This window comes from Larus michahellis, chromosome 3 (genome assembly GCF_964199755.1).
Source record: "Larus michahellis chromosome 3, bLarMic1.1, whole genome shotgun sequence".
In the NCBI taxonomy this organism is placed as follows: Eukaryota; Metazoa; Chordata; class Aves; order Charadriiformes; family Laridae; genus Larus; species Larus michahellis.
Window position 1 is genome coordinate 13,153,343 of NC_133898.1, and position 21,136 is coordinate 13,174,478.

The following is a 21,136-nucleotide window of genomic DNA, read 5'->3' on the forward strand; positions in this document are numbered from 1 at the left end:
CCCTCCCTGGAGGGACAGCAGAAGAAACGACCCTATGAGCATCCCACAGGCAGGAGGAGGAGGAGGAGGAAGAGGGCTGGCATGCGCGCATGTGGTTGGAAAACACTCGTCCTGCTCCCCCCCCACCAAAATATTGCAACAAAAACGGAAAATGTGCTGGCAGTGATTAGCAGCTCCCTGGAAAAAGCTGGTTTGCTGGCCCGGCTTCAAAATCCAGTTTGCCAGAAACCCCCGGGCTTCTCCAACATGCGACTGCAAGTTTTATGGAAAGCCAGAGTTTTCTGCAGAAAGGGGGTTGTGGGCTGTTTTTTTCTTTTTTTTTTTTTTGGTGAATTTTTGTCATTGTCAAAAATCCAATTTTCCTTCTAAAAAGAAAATAAGAAGCTGGGCCCAGGGCAGCGCAGGGAACAGGGCGGGGGGGACCACTGGATTCGCAGAGCGTCAGCCCTCACAGCGCCACGGGACGGCGATGGAAGAAAAAAACAGGTAGGGAAGAAAATTCGCAAAAAAAAAAAAAAGAGGAAAATAAACCTGGAAATGCTGCCCTGGCTTCATTTTTCTGCCAAACCCTGCTGCCAGGGAGCACGGGGTAAAGACGCCTTTGAGGAAGCAGCAGCGGCAAGAGGTTTGGGTTCGTCTTTTGTTTTGGCACTGGTGGCGTGTGTGTTCTTGGAGCACAAAGCCCTGCGGAGAAATCCTTTGCAGTTGGATTTTCATGGTAGGACCAAGCACCCAGCCGTGCCCCGGGGGATGCTTGGTCCCTGCTGCTGCTGTCGCCGCTGCACCCCGGGGAGATGTGGGTCCCATGGGACCACACAGCACCACCCGTGGGGTTCAGCTGCACAAATCAGTACAGGCAAAAATAATCACCCCCCGGAGACATCCCAGCAGCCGGCCGGGATGGCCGGGATCCCGTGGGATGACCGATTTTGCTGGGCATGCCGGCACCTGCCTTCCCGCAGAGCAAAAAAACAACTTGCTAAGTCACAGCAAAACCATGAAAGCAAAACCACAGAGCCCCAAAGCGCCTCTGAGTCACTCCCCCGGCCGCCGCCACGGCCCCACAGCCCTCCAAAACTCGCCGCCACCTGCAGCCGGCCCCCAAGCCGCTGAGCCACGCCGGCATGGCACGGCACCCCACAGATCAGACTGCCATATGGGTGCTGGCAGCAGCTTGCAGGTGGCAAAGCCCCTCTGCCTGAGCAGGCAGGGGCACAGGCAGCAATTGCCATCTCACGGACAGAGGAGCTTACGGCAAAGAGGAGCGACAGCGACCATTCCCGCCGGCTCAGCAGCCTCTGCTGAGCCAAAACCAACCCAGCAGCCCCTGCTCGCCGGCACCACTTCGCAGCCAAAACACTTCCTTCCCCTCTTTCCTGTAAAATCGCCCATATGTTTTATTATTATTATTTTAAAATTGTGAAAAATACTCATTTGAAATGTGAATGGAGATGAAACATTCACAGAAAGTGCTACTGGGATTAGTCACCAGTTGTAACATCTCTATTTACATGAGTCACGGAGGTTGGCCGCACAGCTCTTAAATTAAATCCCCGCCGGGTTTTCAGGTTTTGGGCTGTCCTCGGGAGACCTTTCGGTAACTTTTCTCCGGTTCTGAGCAGAGCTGGTAGCTGCCTTCCAGCACGCGTGCTTACCGAAACACCGGCAGTAGCTGCAAGGGCTTTGCCGTGCCATCGCATGGCAGCCAGGGCTGGGAGGCGATGCTCGGCGGGCGGGATTTGTCCCTGCTAACCAGGTTATTTCCCCGTTTGTGCCAAAGATGGGAAGAGTGAGAGAGGCAGCAGGCGCTGGGGACGGTGATGGACAGGTGGGATGCATCCGGCTGACGGCGGGGGCCAAGCCGGTGGCACCGGGCCCCGGCGGTGATGCCGACAGAGGTCACTGTTGCCAAAAAACTGCGTGCCCCAGCCGAAAAAGGGAACTCGGCGGGTAGAAGGCGGCGATGGGGCAGGCCCAGTTTTGAAGAGGCGCCGCGCTCCAGCGGCCACGAGGCCACCGAGCCGGGGACCTCCGGGGCAGTGGCAAAGGGCCAGGGCAACGCACGGGGCGACGGATCTGCAGGATGGCCTGGAGAAGCCGTGCTCTCCCCCACAGCCACATTGGGGACTATACCAAGGGTACCAACCGAGTGAGATTAAAAGAAAAAAAAATATCAACGAGGAAAGGAAACAGCCTCGGCGTGGAGCTGGAGAGGGAAGAACAGCCTCTGCGTGGAGCTGGAGGGGGAACGCACTGCCGTAGGCCGCCTCTGAGGTTGAAAGCTGAGCGAGGGAAGGGGGACCCTGGGCTTCCACAGGCATCCCTCGGGCTGCTAAACTCCTCACAGAGTCACTGGGTTCCAGGACGGCCATAGGGAAAGATGAGCAGACCTCAAGGAAGCGTGGTTTGGGATGCACTGGATGGATGCGTTTGCTTTCCATGGCAAAAAATGGCAGGTCCTGCGTGGCAGGACCCCGGGAGGTGCAGGAGGACACTTCTCTGCTGCCTCTCCTCGCCCAAAGCCCAAGGGAGGGCATGCAAACAGCTTGTGAACACACAGCATAAAAATAAAACCCCAGAAAGGTGACTAAGCACTCTGGGTACCGAGGCATGACGCCAGAGGAGCCCAGCCTCCATCCCCAGCTGCGCCAGGCTCGCGCCGGGAGCTGCCGCCTGCGGTTATCGGGGCCACAGGACCCCAGCGTGGGCGGAGGAGCCGCAGGGGCGCCGCTGATGGGTGGCAGGGAGCCTCCATGTCCCATCTCCCCCATCACCATGCCGTGGCCGAGGGGAGCTGCTGCTGGCCGCAAAGCCCTCCAAGGGGCCGAGCAGCCTGACTTGCACCCACAACCAGAGCAGGTCCCAGGGCTACCCCGAGGACCTCCCCTCCCCACCCTCCCGCCCCCAGACTGGGGCTTGCCGGGGCTTGCCAGGGCTTGCTGGGGCTTGCCAGGGGCGGGCTGGGTGCATCCCCTTTGCCAGCAGGGTGCTCGCCCATCCACGGCAGGGGCAAGCTGGGGCAGGCTTGGAGGTGCCGGGATGCTGGGCACAGGGCATCCTGCCAGGAGAGGCTGGGGGGGACGCTGCAGGGGCGCCCCTCTTAGCCAGGCAGAGAGGGGGGGGGTCCCCCATGTGCTAAGACTGTCCCTGCCTCGCCCCCCCGCACCTCCCAGGGCACCCCCCACACCAAGCAGAGCACCCCCCCCCCCACTGCCCAGGGGTGGCGCACGCTCCATGGGCGCTCTGGGACCTGCAGGGGGATGAGGCAAAGCCCAAAACCCAACCAGCCGCCAGCGCTCAGTTTAAATGTGAAATATTTAAAACAGTCACCCTGTGAGAGCCCGGCACCAAGCAACACAAAGCAGCGCGAGGACCGTGAGGCGTCGCAAAAGCTATCGCATAGATGTATTTTTTGCAATTCGCAGCCAGCAGCTAAAGCAACCGGCATCTTAAACGACTCACAAAGCCTTGCCCGCAGCAGTAAATAGCACCTTACCCTGGCAGGCCGGGGGGAGCCCGGGGCTGAGGCAGCTCCCCAGGGCCGGAGGGAGCGCAGGGGCCCCGTGTGAGGCCAGGAGAGCGAAGCTGGCATTCGTAACGGGCGCCAGGCACCCCGAGACACAACTCCTCCGCCGCTCTGCCCAGATCATTGGTCCAGGTCGTGGCGGCGGCTGCTTTCAAATTCTGTTAAACCTTAAAAAGGAAACAGGAAGCCTCTCAGCTCTTGACTTCATGCAGCTCGAGAGGTTTGCACACCCACACGCCCTCCTTCCTACCCCCCCAGGCTAAAGCAATGGCAGGCAGGGCACGGGGGAGGTGGCAGAGCCGTGACCTGGGCACGTTGCACTCCAGGCATCAAGCTGGACCCGCGAGCATCCCAACCCCAGCTGCACGGGGAGACGCTTCCTCCAACCCCAGGGAAGCTGCACTTTGCACCTCCTTGCAAGGGGCTTGCTTAGAGCCTGCTTCGGTTTTTCGTTTTGTTCTTGGTTCCTTCATCGTCATCTTCCAGCTTCCCAAGCCACCAGGCAGCATGAGGCCGATGCCAGCGGGAGCGTGGACCCCGGGCGCCAGACTGCTGTCCAAAACTCCTCGGAACATAGGGCAAACCCCCGCTTATCCAGCAGGAGAGCACATCTTCGGTTCAGGTTCCTCAGCTCCTCGCTCAACATCCAGCATTTGCATTTTCTGCTCTTCCTCCCGCAAGCGTGCACAGGGCAAAAAAGTAACCGTGCAACTTGTCCTCTTCATGGTTTTGGGTTCTGTTTGGGGCTTTCGGTGGCTAAAAATCATTCCTCCGCAGAAAAGTCAGGGATGGGGAAAGCAGTTTCATTAGCTTCGGGAAGCGAATGTTTAACGCTTCACATTTCTCCAATTTAGGAGGAAGAAAATGACTTCCCCAAACTGCAGCCAAGGGAGGAGGTATGCACACCCCCAAGCCCGGCACGAACCCCTGTCCCAAGGGAAGGAACAGCCAGGATCTCCCAGTGGCAGGAGCAGGGTTTTCCATACCTGGTAACAGGTTTATTTAATTCACACAAAAAAGAAGGTACCCTTTGGGGTAGGTGTTTTTTGTTTTGTTTTTTTTAAAAGACCGAACCCCACTGCCTGCAGGCTCCAGCTGTGTGAGAGGCACCACTTGGTGCTCCCTCTCCTTTCCAAAATCTCCAACGCAAACCCACGGCCCCCAGGAGCGAGGCACAGGAGTTCCTGCGAACTCTGCGCAGGAACTTCCCTCAGGACACGTCTGATTTCCCCTTGCCCTCGCTGCTCCACCCATGAGCATGTTGCCTGCAGGGCTCCTCCTTTTTTGCAACCCGTGTCCTCAGCCAGAGCCAGCAGCAGGACAGACACAGGAGATCTTCAGGCCCAGGTCACTCGACCGAGCTCGAGCTTGCAACGAAAACCCCATCTGCTCACTTGCCATCATCGAGGCGGGGAGCCACGCAACCCCCCCACAGGATAGCCCAGGGGGCTAGCGTCAGAGCTACAGCTCCAAAGCAGCAGCCTTTGAGGTCTTTGTCCATTAATTTGGGTAAAGATTTCACCTCCCCTGAGACAGAACACCCTATGTGGGTGCTCAAGGAAATGAGATCAACTTCGGAGCAGCTTCAAAAACAGGGATGAGGGTTGGGATTCGTTACAGGCCCCACATGGTTGGGACTCAGGTCCTTCCTTCAGGACATTAGGTTAATACACATTAAATGCACTCATTTTAATAACAGTTAGAAGGTTTGTAAGTGTTCTACTTTTGCTTTCTTCGTAATCACTCTCTGTTGTCTTCCTCTGTCTCTTCGTCCCCTCCCTAAAAATCCGTTGGCTCCTCTACTTGAGGGCTTGGAAAAAGAAAAGGGGACCAGGATTAGGACAAGTCCCATAGAACAAGATCAAATTTGAAATTTCAGAATAAGCGCAGTCCAACAGCTTGGCTCTAGGCTGCTTTGCTAGTAGTAATCATTCAACCCCTGGCGGCTGCTTTTGTTGGAGTAACTCCACCTGTTTTATGAAAAATTAAGTGCCTGGCCTGCCCAGAACAAATATGGAACCAGCCACGCTCCAAGTTCAGTGCTCTGGGGAAATACATGAGGCAGCACAGCAGAGATGAAGGAAACACAAACGAATGCCCAATTATTTAAATTGCCTGTAAGTAGTTTCAGTTCTTGCCCAGACATAACGTAACGTAGTGGAGGCAGGTGTTTTCTCAGCAGCCACTGACTAATTGCAGAACAAAGATGAGAAAAGAAAAAGAAAAAAAAAAAAACAACAAAAAGACGTAAACAGTGCAGTAGTGAGTATATCGTGGATAAGTCGGAGCAGGGCAATTTATACTCACAGAGTGTGTATGCTTATGGAGGAGAAATACAGTAGTCTTTATGAAACAAACAAAAAAAAAAATAAATACTGCACGAATGAGACTGAAAGATCCTGCCAGTTCTTGAAAAGCATACTTGGCACGATGTGAGCGGCGCGGCAGGTGGCTTGCTTTCCCTTCCAGCCTGAGACCCAAGAGGAAAAGCAAGTTTGGCATCTTCTGGGCTGCCTATCTCCTAAAATCTACAGTACCTCTTGGAAGTGGATTAAGATACATCACAAGCAAAGAAGTTTGAAAACCAAGGAAATCGTACAGTTCCCAGCCAAGGTCTTTTCAGAATTCACCACAGAAGACATATTTGTAAACAATCCTTAGTTACAAAAGTAAATTTATTATTAGTTCACTTTTACAATTTATTCTTTTAATTCATTGTAACAATTTATAAATAACTCCTGGCCATAGCCACCACAGCCAGAGACAAGCCTGAAGTTTTACGTTGTTTGAGAAGTTACAAAATCCAGTACATTTTACCTGTACGTTTTTGAGAAGCATGAAACAAGATACAGCGGGCTCTGTCATTCCATAATCACATGCAGAACGAATGCCACAGACCTACAGCACCATAGACTGCGGATTTCTAAGCAACAGAGGAGCCAGCCTTAGCAACGCACGAACTGGCATATTCAACTGCTTGAACTTCAAAAGCAGCTCAGAGAAGCTGGCGGTTCCTAAAGAGATTAAAGAAAGAAAGAGAATGAGCACATATTCGTGTAACACTTGCCCAATAAAAGAACTGTCAATAGAGGAAGGACAGCCTGTCAGTGTGCAGGGTGTATCTCTGGAGATGTGCTTCCTGCTACTCGTTTTGCTGCAACGCTGGTTAAAAAGTTTTTATATTAGACTTTTAAGAAACCCCAAATTCAACTCATGTGGCAGGAACTCTCAGAATAGAGGGGTGTAACAGGTAAAGAGGACAGATACCCAGGCACCTGACTGGAAAACATCCAAGACGAGACACATAAGCCTATACGTTGAGGGTGTCATCACCGGCAGAGGACTCCTGTGCCGGGACTGCGGCCTCTGCAGAGCTTTCAGCAACAGATTCCTCTCATCACTGAGGTGGTAACGTTCACGCCCGTCACACCCCTAAGTAATCCACAGAGTCCCTTAAATCAAAGCCCAGCTGCATTTCTCTTGCAACCCGAGATACCTTAGGCAAACAGAGGAGCCCCGGCATATCCCCAGCCTGAGCTGATGGAGAGCAAGAGAAAAAGCTGCTGAGTGAAAGGGCCCAGAATTTCCCTGGATCCCAAATCAGATTACCACTGGAAGACTAGAAGAGCAGGTGATCACTCTAAGTAGGTACTTATAGGAAACAGATTTAAGGACATTCAGGATACTGCTAACCCAAGAAAAAAAAAACACTTTCCCCTGTCACAGCTCATCTTACATGGTCTTAATGCCTGCGAGAACATCATTACCTGCAGATCAGAAAAGACCTAAGACTTTTTTTATAAAGGCCAATTCTGGCTTCTTTAGTCCTGCATAAAGCTTCTACCGTTTCTGTCCAGACTCAAGAGAATTAACACAGAATAAAAATCGATGAAACAGCTTTCAGAGGAAACGCAGGCTGTCACATAATTTACAGGATATACTTCTTTTAGTATTCAAGGCCAAATCCAGAAGCGTCTGTCCATGCAAGTCCGGAGCGCTGTCCTGCACTCCAGGTCTTACCTTCCAAGCCTCCAGCTGCCAGCTGACCTGGCATTGGGACAGAGTGGTAAATAAGGAAGCAAGCCAGCATGCTCAGCTGAGATTCCTCCGCGGGCTGCCCACTTAGGTAGGAATGCAGAGAGACATCCCCTCCAGCTGTAATATACAGGAGACACTGATGAAATTTAGGGAGCATTTGTGGGAGGAAACAGAAAGGCAAGACAACAGCATTTCCACAGAAGCAGCCCACTGAAAAGAGTCTCCATCTCCCCACAGAAGGTGGGCTAGGGGTTTGCTTGCAAACCTTATTCCTTCTGCCACAGCCACCCTACAACCTGTTCTCTCCTGTGGTCACCTCTCGCTTTTGCTCCTAGAAAATTCTCCCAGTGTGATATTAGGAAAGCATTTCCTCTGGGAAACACAACCTTCCACGTTGGCCTTCCAGGGCCACAAAGATGATCCGAGGGCTGGAGCACCTCTGCTATGAGGACAGGCTGAGAGAGTTGGGGTTGTTCAGCCTGGAGAAGAGAAGGCTCCAGGGAGACCTTATAGCGGCCTTCCGGTACCTGGAGGGGGCCTACAGGAAAGCTGGGGAGGGGCTGTTTGCAAGGGCATGTAGCGATAGGACGAGGGGCAATGGCTTTAAACTAGAGCAGGGCAGGTTTAGATTAGACATTCGGAAGAAGTTCTTTACAGTGAGGGTGGTGAGGCACTGGAACAGGTTGCCCAGAGAGGTGGTGGAGGCCCCATCCCTGGAGACATTCAAGGCCAGGCTTGATGAGGCTCTGAGCAACCTGATCTATTCCCTGCTTACTGCCGGGGGGTTGGACTAGATGATCTTCAAAGGTCCCTTCCAACCCAACGGACTCTATCATTCTACGATTCTACGTTACCTAAACTTCCCACCAATATAGCCAATCGTAATTCTTCAGTGAATGTTTCACGCCAAAGACGCTAAACTGAAAGCAAGTCATTTTATGCTAACATGCATGTGCCTTCCCTTCTGTTACCATTTTCCAGTAATTTTGAGGCAAAAGTCAACCCAGATCAGTAAGAACACAAGAACGCTAAACTGCGATCATGGCTCTAGGATTAAAGGTATCTTCTCTGTACCTTGAAGCCACTGGTCCAAAGTATTATCAATAGTGCACTTCATCACAGGCAAAAATTCAGAGTTCATGAAGAGTCCTCGGTTTGGATTCCTGCTCATCCTCTCCTGGTGACTTCTGGAACTGAAAAATTCTAACACCAGCTTTATCTGCCACAGCTCAAATGTCTCAGACATTTCTCTTCTTTCTAATCTCCTGACAGCCTAGCAGAGGGGAAATACAAAGTGACTGTGAGAATGTGAACTGGAGGAGGAAAGAAACATTGCTGCCATAAACATGAAGTAAATGAATCCTAAACCCCACCTTGCCAAGGGCTGCCCTTCTGAGCACCTACTGAGAAAATCTGCCAGCTAATGCTTCTGGTGTAATTTTAGTCTTCATTAACTTAGATTACTTTCCAATTTGCTTTTAAAATCTCTGCTATCTCCCTGTAAGCTCACTAATATCCCCTTCTTCCTTTCTGTCTTTACAAAAATCACACACAAGGAACAACACTCTTATGCCAAAGTGTAGCTTTAAAAAAGGAAAAAAGTGTTTACTCCACCTGATCTATTGCTATGTACGTGGGCAGCATCTCTGGATTTTCTTGGGTAACGCACTCATAAAGGATTGAGGAGAAAAGATCCAGGATTTCCTGTTTCTGATAAAAGACACATGTTTAACAAAGCACACATGCTAGATACAATTTCTTTCAGGTTCTCGCACTGCTCACATTTCCTTCCATTAAAGTTAACCCATGCACTGACATTACATAAATTAGTGATAGCTAACCATGCTACACAGCTTCCTTTCATTCTTGGGCTTATTAAAACTAGGCATAACGCAGCTATATTTTCTCCCTCCCTTAAGTCATTTAGTGCAGAGAAATATAGTGCAAAACACCCCAACCCTTCTGCAGCGACTTCACCTAAATGCTTCAGGACACTGAACAGGGGTCTCAGTATTTGCTAAACACATTCTGCAATAAATACCACCGGTGTCGACAACTAGCAGCAATTGTGATGTAACCAATGGTTAAAAAACAAAACAAAACCAACAAAAACTACAGGTCGACACTGTTTTACACCTCTGTATTACAAAACATCCCTTAGAATATTCCCTGTTCCCACTACTTGAAGGACCGAATTCTGTTCCTCAGTTTAATGTAGGTTTTTTCCCCCACCTTTTATTCATGTAAGCAAGAAACCATGCTAGTTCACATCTAGACATCATACCTGGCCCATGTTCACAGTTGGTTTGCAGAAGTAATCAGCGAATGAAAACAGAGCAGGATCAGAAGTGAAAGCTGAAATTGCTTCTGGCTAAAAAACAGATTAAAACACCCTCTTAAAATGATCTTACTGGTTTTACTGCACAAACGTACTAGCGATTTATACCCAACCCTTCCTTCCCCGGCACAGAAACAAGAAAATTGTAACCTACATAAAGCACATCATGGGCAAAACGTGTCCCAACGCTTCTGTCTGCCCACGACAAACGTACATTCACATAGCTGCTCTTAGCTTAAGCTCATTGCATGCCCTGTGAAAGCCACTAGACTTCCTTTCCCTCAAGCAAAGCAAGTCACTTCAGTACTCATAACCATGTGGCAGAGCTAGGTGCTGGAAATAAATAACACAGCACAACCTGCTGTGCTTCCCTCAGCCTTTCTAGAGACAGCATTCCTGGCAGGAACCCAGTTTGGGAGCGATACCTTGAATGCCCGAGCTTCAGAGTTTCGGTGAGTAACAGTTTGTGCTAAGAGACTGCGCCAGCCCATCGGGTCCTCCTTGTAGGAGAGCTGCCCAGCTCTTAGCTTCACATACAAGACACCACCTTTGGAAAGAATTGATCTGAAACAACAACAACAGTGCTTACTTTAGATTGACACATATACACAATGAGGCAGATCTGTAAAGGAAATGTGAACTCCAACAGCTCATGTGCAATAATATGCCTGTTTAAGGCTTTGTCCTGATTATTTAAACCCTGCCTCACTTGCATATGCATAGAAATCTTGGTATCTTCAGGGCAGGCTGCTACCAAAAGGTGATGTGATGGCAGGCAATGGTGATGAAAGAGGGCTGAGCCCTACTAATACAAGGAATCTAACTTCCTGAAGCCACTGCGGGTTCTTGTTAGACTCTCTAGGATGAGCTCCCAGCACCAAGGAAAACCATGCAAGTTGGTATCCACAGTTTTAAAGGCATGCTGTGATGGTCCTTCCTCCATGTAAAAAAAAACCCCAAGCCACCACAAAACAAAAAAAAAACCCCCAAACCACCACAAAACCCCACTATTCCTGACCCAGCCTACAAACAGAAGTATGCAGCAGTTCAGAGTTACACAACTGCAAAGCATCTGTATGTTTACCTGATTCAGAGTATCAGTTGCACTATTAACTGTAGGCATTGCGCATCTTTAAAATAATTAAGTTATCTGTACTGAAACTAACTGCTTAGCATAGCAATATTGCAGCAATTCACATGCAGTAAGTAAGATAGGGAAAATTATTTCTCGCACATGCATTTATCTCCAAAACACTGCCACCCAGATCTCTATCATCTTAAAGGTCTGAGGACAAGATGTTGTGACATGAGAGCTGGCAGATTCAAAGCATGTGGAGACCCAGATAACAGGTAAGTCCCAAAGGCAGCAAGCTCCTCAGTCACCCACGCTGGTTTCTGCTGCAGCAGCACAGGAAGGCTCTTTTGGACAAACAAGTGCTCAAGTGTGGTAAAGGCTCAACCCAGGAGAACAAAGCTGGCTTCTGCCAGCGCTGGTGCAGCAGTTGAATCAGTATGTGCCTCCTGATCTGGAGGAATCTGCACTAGATGCTGCATTGTGGTGCCTAATTTAATCTCAATAGTGGCATTTAAATTAACTAGAAAAAACATGCTACTGATGAAAGATGCAGCTGGCTTCTTCTATGCTGCTCACAGCAACAAGTTACGCTGTAGGCTGTTAAGTGCAAAGATGAGAATGATTTTGCCCACAGATACTGTATTCCGGTAAGATTTCTGTTTTTCACAGTTGCCTGACGGAGAGTTAAAATGCAGTAAGCAGCACCTTGTATACTTCACGTAACATGAGAAAAATAGTATTTCACAAAACAGTAACAGTTAGCTACAGTCTGGGAAACATGACATCACATCAACTCAAAACTAAACTAAAACCATGAGTTTAAGATGGTTTCTGGTACTGCTCAATCCTGCTGCCAATATCTGCGGTTTTTACTATCAGGTTTTCCCCTGCCCTGTTTTTGCATGAATTATTCACATCAATAGGTGAAACCAACTACGCAGTTTCTTTCTTCACCCTAAAGTGCTATCAAGTGCACAACAGCGAACCGATCAAAACCAGACTTCTTTCCAAACTGTAGGTGTTACAAGTACAGGAGGCTTTAAAAAAAAAAAAATTAAAAAAATATTACTACAATGTTATTATTCAGTTAGGCACTATAAAGAATACTTACTTTAGATGATTCGTTCCCTTGCTTAAATCTATTAATAATTCCCAGTACCGTGGTCCCTTCACTCTGATCTGTCAATGTAAGCATTTTTATTACTAGATATAAACAAAACCATAAAATTAAGTTTTCTACATAAGTTAAGTTCTTTCTGGGCTCTTACAAGGGCATGTGCCCTTTTGCAGTGTTACCCACCCTGAACACCGAGGAAGAGCACCTAGCTTTGTCTCTCCTACAGCGAAGCTTTCTGGCACAGGGAACTCCCTACTACACCAGATCTTGAAAGCATTATGATCAAGACTGAAGAGAATGGTGTTGCATAATTTAACAAGTGCTCCATAGTGACAGAATTGCCTTCAGAGCCATTACTATGAGACAGCATTGTCCAGAGTCTGGCCAAGGTAGGACAGGGAAACAAAGAAAAGTCACTAAATCTCTGTTCTGGCACTGTTTTGTGACACAAACTGGGCGATTAAATTCCCCATTAAAATGGAGACTTCCTTTACCTGCTTCAGTAAGTGAAGCTCTGGAAGAAGCGTGGGTGCCATCAGTTCCTCGGTGGCTTCTGCATACCACTGTGTGCCCTTCAAAATGCCAGCAGTATTCATGTATTAGTAAAGGTCATTTTCATGTGAAAAGACAGACAACACGCATCTCATTTATAACAACTCCATTGGTAGAAGTCAGTCAGTTTCTGTTCCTGAGTTCTGAGTAAATACATGACTTAGCATTGCCTTTAATGTCAGGAAACATAAGCCTAAATTGAAGGTATATTTCCCCCATGGACGAAGCAACACATAACATTGTGCAAGTCGGGCATCCTTCAACTGAAATCTGAAGATTGAGAAGTAAACTATATTATGAACATGCAGAACTCTCTGCCAGAACCACAAGGGATCCATGCTGCACCTCTTCTCTCCTGCCTTTCTTTAGTCCTTTCATGAGCACCACCTGTCTCACCTAAGCCTGTACAAGATAAATCCTGCAGAAAGGACTCTTCCCCAAAGGACACACAATACAGGCACCAAGGACAAACATCAATTTGCTTATTTCAGCAGATTTAGGAGAAGGCTTTTAAAAGCATGGATGGTTCCAACCACCTCTGTGTCTTTGAAAGCTCTTCCTCTATAGAAAGAGGAGAATTATGACCCTGGGTCAGTCATGACACTCTCAACTGTTTGAAGACTTTGTGGTGTCTTTTACTTGTCCTGTATTCTGCTCACGTGTGCTTTGATGTCACCTTGAAAGGTGTGAGTGGGCTGAGCACAACCCTTCAATTATTTGCGTAGAATTTGTCTTGTCTCCACCACAACTTGAAAACAAACCCAAGTCTGCTGGCCACAACAATGAAAATAGTGTGCCTTTGGTATATCAGAGTCTTCAGTTGTCTCCCACACTTTCTCGAAGGCCTTTGCTCCTTACTGACTCCCAGACACATTACCTTGTATGTAACCTCTATCAGTGCGTAACAGGGAGTGTTTGTATCCACATCAACGGGTGTTAAGAGCCTTGGTTCTGCCGCCAGCACGTACAGGTGACGCAAAGCCTGAAGATGGTACCTGTGTGTGGGAATAAAGAATTCAGCACTGTGCAGTACAGGCAGGGAATAACCCCTAAATACCAAACCACACACAGCCCAATACCCAAATACAGATGTTAATTAAACTAAATAGAAATTTGTAGTAATGTTGTAGGTTTCGTATTTTTTTTAACACGTACGGGTTAGCTAACAGAACAGGGCTTAATGAATTGTAACCAAAACTGATTAAGAATCATAGATGGACAGATCTTCCATGAAAATCTTTACAGCTGAGTAAACTGGAACAGTCACGTCATAGGAGTACAACGTGGAGCCTCAGGAAACCTGCTTGCATTTTCTCACTGATCAAAGGTCACTACCATCATCTTGTATCTTTACTTATTTCTTCTGCTTTCCGCTTTTTTTTTTTAAACCTTCAAAAATTTATTTACAGAGTGCCTAGGTAGAAATTCTAGATCATTTGTCTCTAGATAAGCTCTGTTGTAAGAAGATGATTTAGCTTAAGGAAATATGAACCCTAGTAAACGCTTACCGATTGTCTGTGCTGTGAACAGGGAAGTGAGGGTACAGAGCACAAAGGAGAGCAGCAATCGAAGAATTTGAAGTGCTCAGTGAATATCTGTAGAAAAACATTATCTGTTAGTTTCAGTGCTAACAAAGGCTGACCACTAGCAAAGGTGTTCAAAATATTCCGGTGTTCCAGGGAAGGGAAAGACAAAGTGCATACAAGCAAGGAATTTATCAATGTGTTCCCACAGCAGTCAAAATAAACACGTAGCAGTAGGAGATAAACACAAGCCAGAAACATTCCTATGGCATTCAAGTAACACAGTATCCAGGAAACAGAACTTTCATTTGCAATAGAAGACGTCTTTATGCATCTGTACGTTATTTAAAAAAAAAAAAAAAAAAAAAAAAAGTAAATTGCACACTGCTCCGGCTTTTGCAAGACAGGTGAACAAAGAAAAAACCTGCCTTTGGAAACGGCAAGTTACCTTCCTCCTCCCAGAAAGAGAAGTCCCAAAGCCATGTGGTGAGCCAAGTGGAACCCATAGTTCATCTCTCCGCCTGTCTTCTTGTGCATGAAACGGCAAAGCTGAAGGACTTTGAGGTTTCCAGAGCCAGCCATCACCATTGCGAGAGACAGCAGCAAGACGCTCAAGCACGTTTCGAGATTATAGTGACCTGTCTTCAAGTAGAATAGGAAAGGCATTATTACACTTCTGTGGTCAAACACACGCCTCTGGTCGGTGTAATGCGCTGCTTTCTACCCCGGAGTTTGAAAACCACATTCCACAGAAAGAGGGAGAGCGGAGAATCAGTGAAGTCCTAAGCAAAAATGATTCACAGCCCTGCCACTTTCTATAAATAGTCTGTAGTATAGAAAAGTAAAAGGGATGTTTTTGTATCCATTACGGTTTTGGTGACGGTAATCACAACACGTTACACACAAAGCCTCTTTTTCATTGAGGGAAAACTAGAAAGAACTTACTATTGAAGCTGTTGGTGCTGACAAACATTTCAGAAAATCTGTTGCATATTTGTACTGGAAAGAAAAGAAATGCATACTAAATACAGATACAAAAGATACGTTACAGCTCTATGGAAATTGAAAGGAAAAAATAAAAACCTCTTACCAAGCACTTAAATGCTGCCAGATTTTCTGAACCAGCAAATCGAAATCCCAGTGACAAACACGCTCCAGCAATGATGTAAACATGAGCTTGCCTAATAAGCAACATAAACAGGAAATGACTAAATGTTTCTCTTTTCCTCATCTGAATACGCATCACAAACTCCTTTATAATTAAAGAAAGGGAAAACTGGAAAGAAAGACTTATCCTTTACTGAAAACAGAGAATAAAATTTCCTAAATATCAAGGGAGAGATTTTTTTGCATACTGGTATCTCCATAAAGAGTTCAGCTGCATTTTTCAGAAGAATTTTTTACATGTTACTTACGCCAATGTTTCTAAACTCAGGTCTTCAGATGAAGGCAGCTCCGTTGCATGAAGAGATATACTGTTCTCTCTTATGATCTACAAAAAAACCATAAGAGATTGCAAAATTCACCTGGGGAAACTGATTAATCAATTGAAACTCTGGGCATTGAGCGTTCATTAAGTGATACAAAACAGGCCTGTTTCACACACATATAAAAGCTGGGCTTTTTTCCACATGCTATTGCTCCTTTGTACTTCTGATCCAAAAGGGACACCTTTCAATACTCCTGGATCTGGATCCCTTAAAGATTTCTAAAACAACGTCAAGACTGTGTCAGAAGCACGATGTTATCGCATCTACCCAAATATGAGAGAAAACAGAACAGGATGAGACCTCAAGAGGCTCTGTAGTCCATCAACATCCTGTATTTCTGATAGATATTTATCTAAGTTACTCATAATGCCCAACTGAAACCTCCTTGCAGCAATTTTGCACCTGGTTTCAAGATTGGGCAATCTGGAGGAAAGTCTAATCCCTTTCTCTCTCTGGCACCATTTTACGTCTTCAACAGTTGTATCCCTCCTCAGTCTTCTCTCTAGCATGACGGGATGGGAGTCTCCAGTGCTCCTACGTAACAGTCCAGGAATCCAATGTACACATCATCTCTGTCACGTGAACACAATTAACAGATTGTCTTGTGCAGCTCACGTGACTAAGGAAACGTTCACAGGCAGAACAATCCAGCGAGATGTATAAAACCGGGAAGTATAAACACATTAAGTGTAAATACTTACTTGAGGCACGTTGCTATTAACCCACTTGGAATTGGGCAAGATGTCATCCCACAAAATCAGGCATCGAGCCAAGGTCTAAAAGAGTGAGAAAGCCAAAACATAAGGAAGTAAAAAAACCCAACACAAACGGTATTTTTAGTGTGCTAAATGCATCCAGAAATGCAGACAATCCAACTACGCACTAGCAGCTTCTTCACTATTTCTCAGCCTTCAAAACAGAAATTACAAAATCACTTTTAAGAGATGCAAATTCTGCTTGCAGAAAAAAAGAACTACAGAATAAATCCTTGCAAGGTATGTATCTTTAGCTGGTAAACAGATGAAAATTCACTATGTACTTGTAACAGCTGCTGAGACTTAACTTATTTTTTATCTGTGAAATTAATTTGGGAAAAGCTATAAATATTTACCTAAACATTTAACATTCCCCATAAAACATATCATTCAAATATTTCTCAATAAATTCTGTCTCTAGTGCTGAAGGACAAGCAAGCTGCCTTACTACAAGCAGAAATTGTTTGGAAGTATGAGTTTGGCTGGCAAGCAACAGGGTTACCAGCTTTCTAAAGGATTCTACCTGATAGGCATCTAGGCTGGATTAAAAACTAAAAAAAAAAATTAAAAAAAATTTAAATAGACTGAGAAATGAAACAAACAAACAAATCTTACCCTCAATAAAAGGAACTCTGGTTTTACAAAGTCCAGCAAATACATGGTATCTGGTGCTTGAAGCCAGTCAGCAATTGATCTGTAGGAAACAGTAAAGGAACAGGGTTTCCAGATCATATTTCAGCAACGCACAAAATTGAGCAAGCCACACAGAACAGAGGCAACATTACGGCAGTTTAAACCGCTACTGCAAGTTACTGCAAAATGTCTGAGCAATTAAAAGGTTAATACCTGTTATTAGTCTTTAGGTAGATCATAGCAAGTGCAAGCGTGGCACCCGGGCAAGTAACATCCACATTTATGGTGTCTCCCTCCTGTGAAAACACAACGCATACTTTCAGGCCAGCTGACTAAGAAGGCAACAGCCTGTAGTGATGTGTACGTAGTGTAGCGATGCGTTCAAAGTCAGCAGGTGCATAGAGACACACACTTGTCAGACTTCCAGCTATTGCTATTTTCAGCTTAAATGAGCAAAAAATCATGAAGACGTACCTTGATTTGATAACTGGGAGACTTGTGCTTCTCTCTGTGCATTCCTGCCTGGAATCGCCTGTGACCCCCAACCATGTACTGGTAAAGCTGCTCGGGAACATTGAGGTCTGACATGCCTATCAAGTTACTGCCATGCTACGGAATGAAGAAGAGAAGAAATAATATGGAAGTGCCTTCCTATATGAGAAAAAAAAATGCTTTCAGCCAAAGGCAGTTGGGAGTCAAGGATGAAACAGCTCTTATTACCCCCACCCCAATATAGAATGATTCTTCTACTAGTTGCAGTTGAAACGAAGAGAGGCACTTACCCCTAGGCAAACCATGCCTAAGGCTAGCCCAGATGCAAGTGAATAGGACTCTCTGTCTGTGCAGTACTCCATTTCTGGTCCAGGGGGTCGTCCTGGAGAAAATAAAAATCAGTGAAATTAATCTTTTAAAATTCCAACTAAGTAAATGTTGTTTAATTAAGTACTACATTCCTAATGAAATGAGAAAAAAAAAAATCTGCCCCTTCTCAACAGAGTCAGGAAAGTTCTGAGTGGAATTACAAATATTTGTCACTTAACCCATTCATCACCAAACGGTGAATCCCTCCAGGAGCAGTACATATTGCTAAATGATATGTTTGGAGTTCAGAGAGACAGCGAAAATGCCATGTTACAACTGTGTATACTTTAAGACCTCTCAACCTATTCAAATGTTTTCAGCAGAATTCAAAAGCTGTTACGAGAAAAGCTCGCACACATCAAATTCCCAGAAACAGATACAATTTCCCCCTTAAAATTTATACCAATTTTCTAATAAATTATACAGTCTCTTTTAACTAAAGTTACATATAAATGTGAATAAGAACCTACCTGTTACAACTAAAATCAGAAGAACTATGCACAGAACGAGGACACAATTCAGGTAAGAAATTTACCATTCAGAAACATCTCTTAAAGACAGCTCTTTAGGAGGACTTAAATAAAATTCGCAACAGAATTTAGGACACAGCGGCTGTACTTCCAGCAATGTAGTGAGTCAAAAAGACTGTCCTTGCAAGCGGAAAACATTTTTTCCCCTATCCCTTGTCTCCATATCTGGTTTCTACAGTGGCAGCTACCTCACGGACAGACATGAGAAACAACAAATGTCTGGGAAGCATCAGATGCGCTGGGAATACAAGTGTGCAATGGATCTGCTCAAAAGCTATAGAGGGTCAAGATCTCTGCAGATACAGCAGATACGGTCAGGAGGAACGTGTAGTTCCTGCAGTCCTTTTACCAAGTACCTGGCAACCCCAGAAATCCCAGAACAGCTCTCATCAAACAGAATTTCCAGACGGGAAGTATGTGGGTCCAGCAACAATGCTGCCACATTTCTACTAAATTAAACAGTTGTTCTACGCTATGCAAACACACAGTCCACAGTAACTTCTGCTCCTCTGAAAACAGAAGACGGGGTTTGGAAAATGAGGGGTGAATATTGTGGTGGCAGATATATAGTTAAAAATGTTAAAATTCTCAGCTCCACGATGCATTGTGCAAATCATTCACATGTTGCGATTCTCCCAGTCCTCATCCCAGTTTTTTCCGTGTTGGCACCTACCTATTTCAGCCAGCAGAACCTCAGCTGTGTGCCTGTGAGCAGTGCCCTGATAGACAAGGCCTATTCCTATCACAGCAGCCACCTGCACATTGTGGGGGACATCCAGCTCTGTTGAAGTTGGTGGCAGGAGGGCAGGTATGTGGATACTCAGGAGGCGCGTAATGGCCATATCCATTGTGCCCAGCTTGGCGGCAGAAACGCCAAGCAACAGCCCAATACTTGTCATTTCATGGCCCTAAGAAACGAAACAAATATTAACAACCAAAGAAAGCAGACCTGTTCAGAAAGCGAAAAACGCTTGTCCCAGTGTTCCATTTACCTCTCCCAATGAGCTGTGCACAATATGGAAACATTAAGTGATAATACTGCTGAAAATCTTTCAAACAGAAAAAAAGTCCTGCGCTACTAACATTAATGAATAACAGTGATATTCTTTCACACCAGGCAACTTCCAATTCAGTGTTTCAAAGAAATATTCTGACTTTTCTTTCTTGTTTTGTCTAAAGAATTCAAGTCCTGTAGATATTTCTCTCTGTTGCTTATGAAAAAACATCTCACCTTTGTTAGGTAGTCATGTATATTGAGCGTGGCAAGTTTTGTGAGGTGCCCGTTGAGACCCAGAGCCATGAGGAAGCCTGCATATTCATTTGCTAGTTCAGCAATTTTGGGCTTGTTATAGACAATCCAAGCAGAGTCGATCTGTGAAGCAGGTGCTATCTTCAGGCCGGCGGCTACCCCGTTGTGAAAGCTGGCCCAGCAAGCCATGTTAGGAGGCACATCGATGTTCCCACTGTTCAGATCAACAGTGGTGTTCCTAGGAGGAGCACGGCCTGCCCATGACAAAAATCATGAAAAGCACTTAGGTGAATCCAAACCACTTCAGAAACACCTCTCAGCTTCAGTTAGGTGCCATGTGAATAAACACTGACAGCACACTAGGTAACACTTCTGATCTGAGACAGCCTCCAGCATCTTCACGCATGTCAGAAGACAGACGCACAGTATACTAGATAAACAAGCGATGTGGACTTGTATGGGTCATACCCAACACAGACCAGCTGTGTGTCCTTAGGCAATTTATGTCACTTTTCTCTGCTTCTCAGAATACACCTGATATAAAGTCTCAGCGTTAGATAGTAACACTGGCCTTGACCATTCCAGGACAAGAAACTAGTAGGTGGCAGATTCAAAACCAGAGTCACTTCTCCACAAGAAACACTTCAGCTATGAAACTCTGCGCAGAAAGACACAGAAGATACTACAAACATTATAAGAGGTTCAGAAAGAAATGGAATAACAATTGAAAGAAACTCCATCATGTTCTGTTGAACACTGAATTTATTTGGAATAAAACACTGACCAACGTACCAGTTAGATTCAGCTTAGGGATAGGTAACTGCTCCGTTGGAACAGGATGATATGAGAACAAAGTGAACATTCCTCGTCCAACAGGCAGTGCCATGGTTCGCTGGCACAGCTGTAACAACCTGTCGGGGAGATGAAACAAACCAAGCCAATTGCTTAATACAGGAAATTTTTCCAAATACTTGACAAAAAACGAACCTACAGACAACAGGCACTGGCATTTTTTTCCCTGACTACAAGATAGCACGCTGTCTTTCGTTTTTTAGTAGGCCAAACTTTGGTCCTTAAAAGATTAATCATAAAGATATACTTTAGCTGACATCATGGTGAAACTTGCCACTATTTTTCCCTGGTTTTGCTGGTTAGACAAATCTGTGCTACGGACAATTTAGCAGCCATATCAGAAACAAGGTGAAAGGAGAAAGCAAAACAAAGCTGATTGCCGTATGGGATCTTGCTATGACTAGTGATCACATCTAGTAATAACCTGTGTGTCAGAATTAATAATGTGCTTCCAAGAATGCTGACCACAATTCTCTATGATTTACTCTGGAAACACTTTCTAGACTTGTTAGATTACTCAGCTTGTTAGTTCAGACAATAATTTGATGCATTCCTTTAGCTTTTTAGCTTCCTACTTCTGCAGAGTGTTCTGCACGT

The 21,136-nt window shown here is 46.0% G+C and overlaps 1 protein-coding gene across 4 annotated transcripts in view; it reads right to left on the reverse strand.

The window, feature by feature from the left end:
• Positions 1-6,183: 6,183 nt before the first annotated feature.
• ANAPC1 (anaphase promoting complex subunit 1) overlaps positions 6,184-21,136 on the reverse strand; it is a 35,236-nt gene continuing 20,283 nt past the window's right edge. For 3 of the 4 annotated variants that reach the window (XM_074578653.1, XM_074578654.1, XM_074578655.1), the window contains exons 26-47: positions 20,480-20,598; positions 19,670-19,941; positions 19,112-19,346; positions 17,830-17,921; positions 17,522-17,656; positions 17,261-17,343; positions 17,030-17,108; positions 16,361-16,435; positions 15,585-15,661; positions 15,260-15,350; positions 15,115-15,168; positions 14,618-14,811; positions 14,155-14,241; positions 13,524-13,641; positions 12,589-12,666; positions 12,089-12,156; positions 10,328-10,466; positions 9,849-9,935; positions 9,179-9,274; positions 8,639-8,837; positions 7,547-7,681; positions 6,184-6,540 (exon numbers count right to left, since the gene is read on the reverse strand). In XM_074578653.1, coding sequence (XP_074434754.1) covers positions 6,425-6,540; positions 7,547-7,681; positions 8,639-8,837; positions 9,179-9,274; positions 9,849-9,935; positions 10,328-10,466; positions 12,089-12,156; positions 12,589-12,666; positions 13,524-13,641; positions 14,155-14,241; positions 14,618-14,811; positions 15,115-15,168; positions 15,260-15,350; positions 15,585-15,661; positions 16,361-16,435; positions 17,030-17,108; positions 17,261-17,343; positions 17,522-17,656; positions 17,830-17,921; positions 19,112-19,346; positions 19,670-19,941; positions 20,480-20,598 — 2,629 coding nt within the window. In that variant the 3' untranslated portion in view covers positions 6,184-6,424. The remainder of the gene's footprint in view (positions 6,541-7,546; positions 7,682-8,638; positions 8,838-9,178; positions 9,275-9,848; positions 9,936-10,327; positions 10,467-12,088; positions 12,157-12,588; positions 12,667-13,523; positions 13,642-14,154; positions 14,242-14,617; positions 14,812-15,114; positions 15,169-15,259; positions 15,351-15,584; positions 15,662-16,360; positions 16,436-17,029; positions 17,109-17,260; positions 17,344-17,521; positions 17,657-17,829; positions 17,922-19,111; positions 19,347-19,669; positions 19,942-20,479; positions 20,599-21,136) is intronic. The other variant, XR_012585939.1, reaches the window with a different exon arrangement.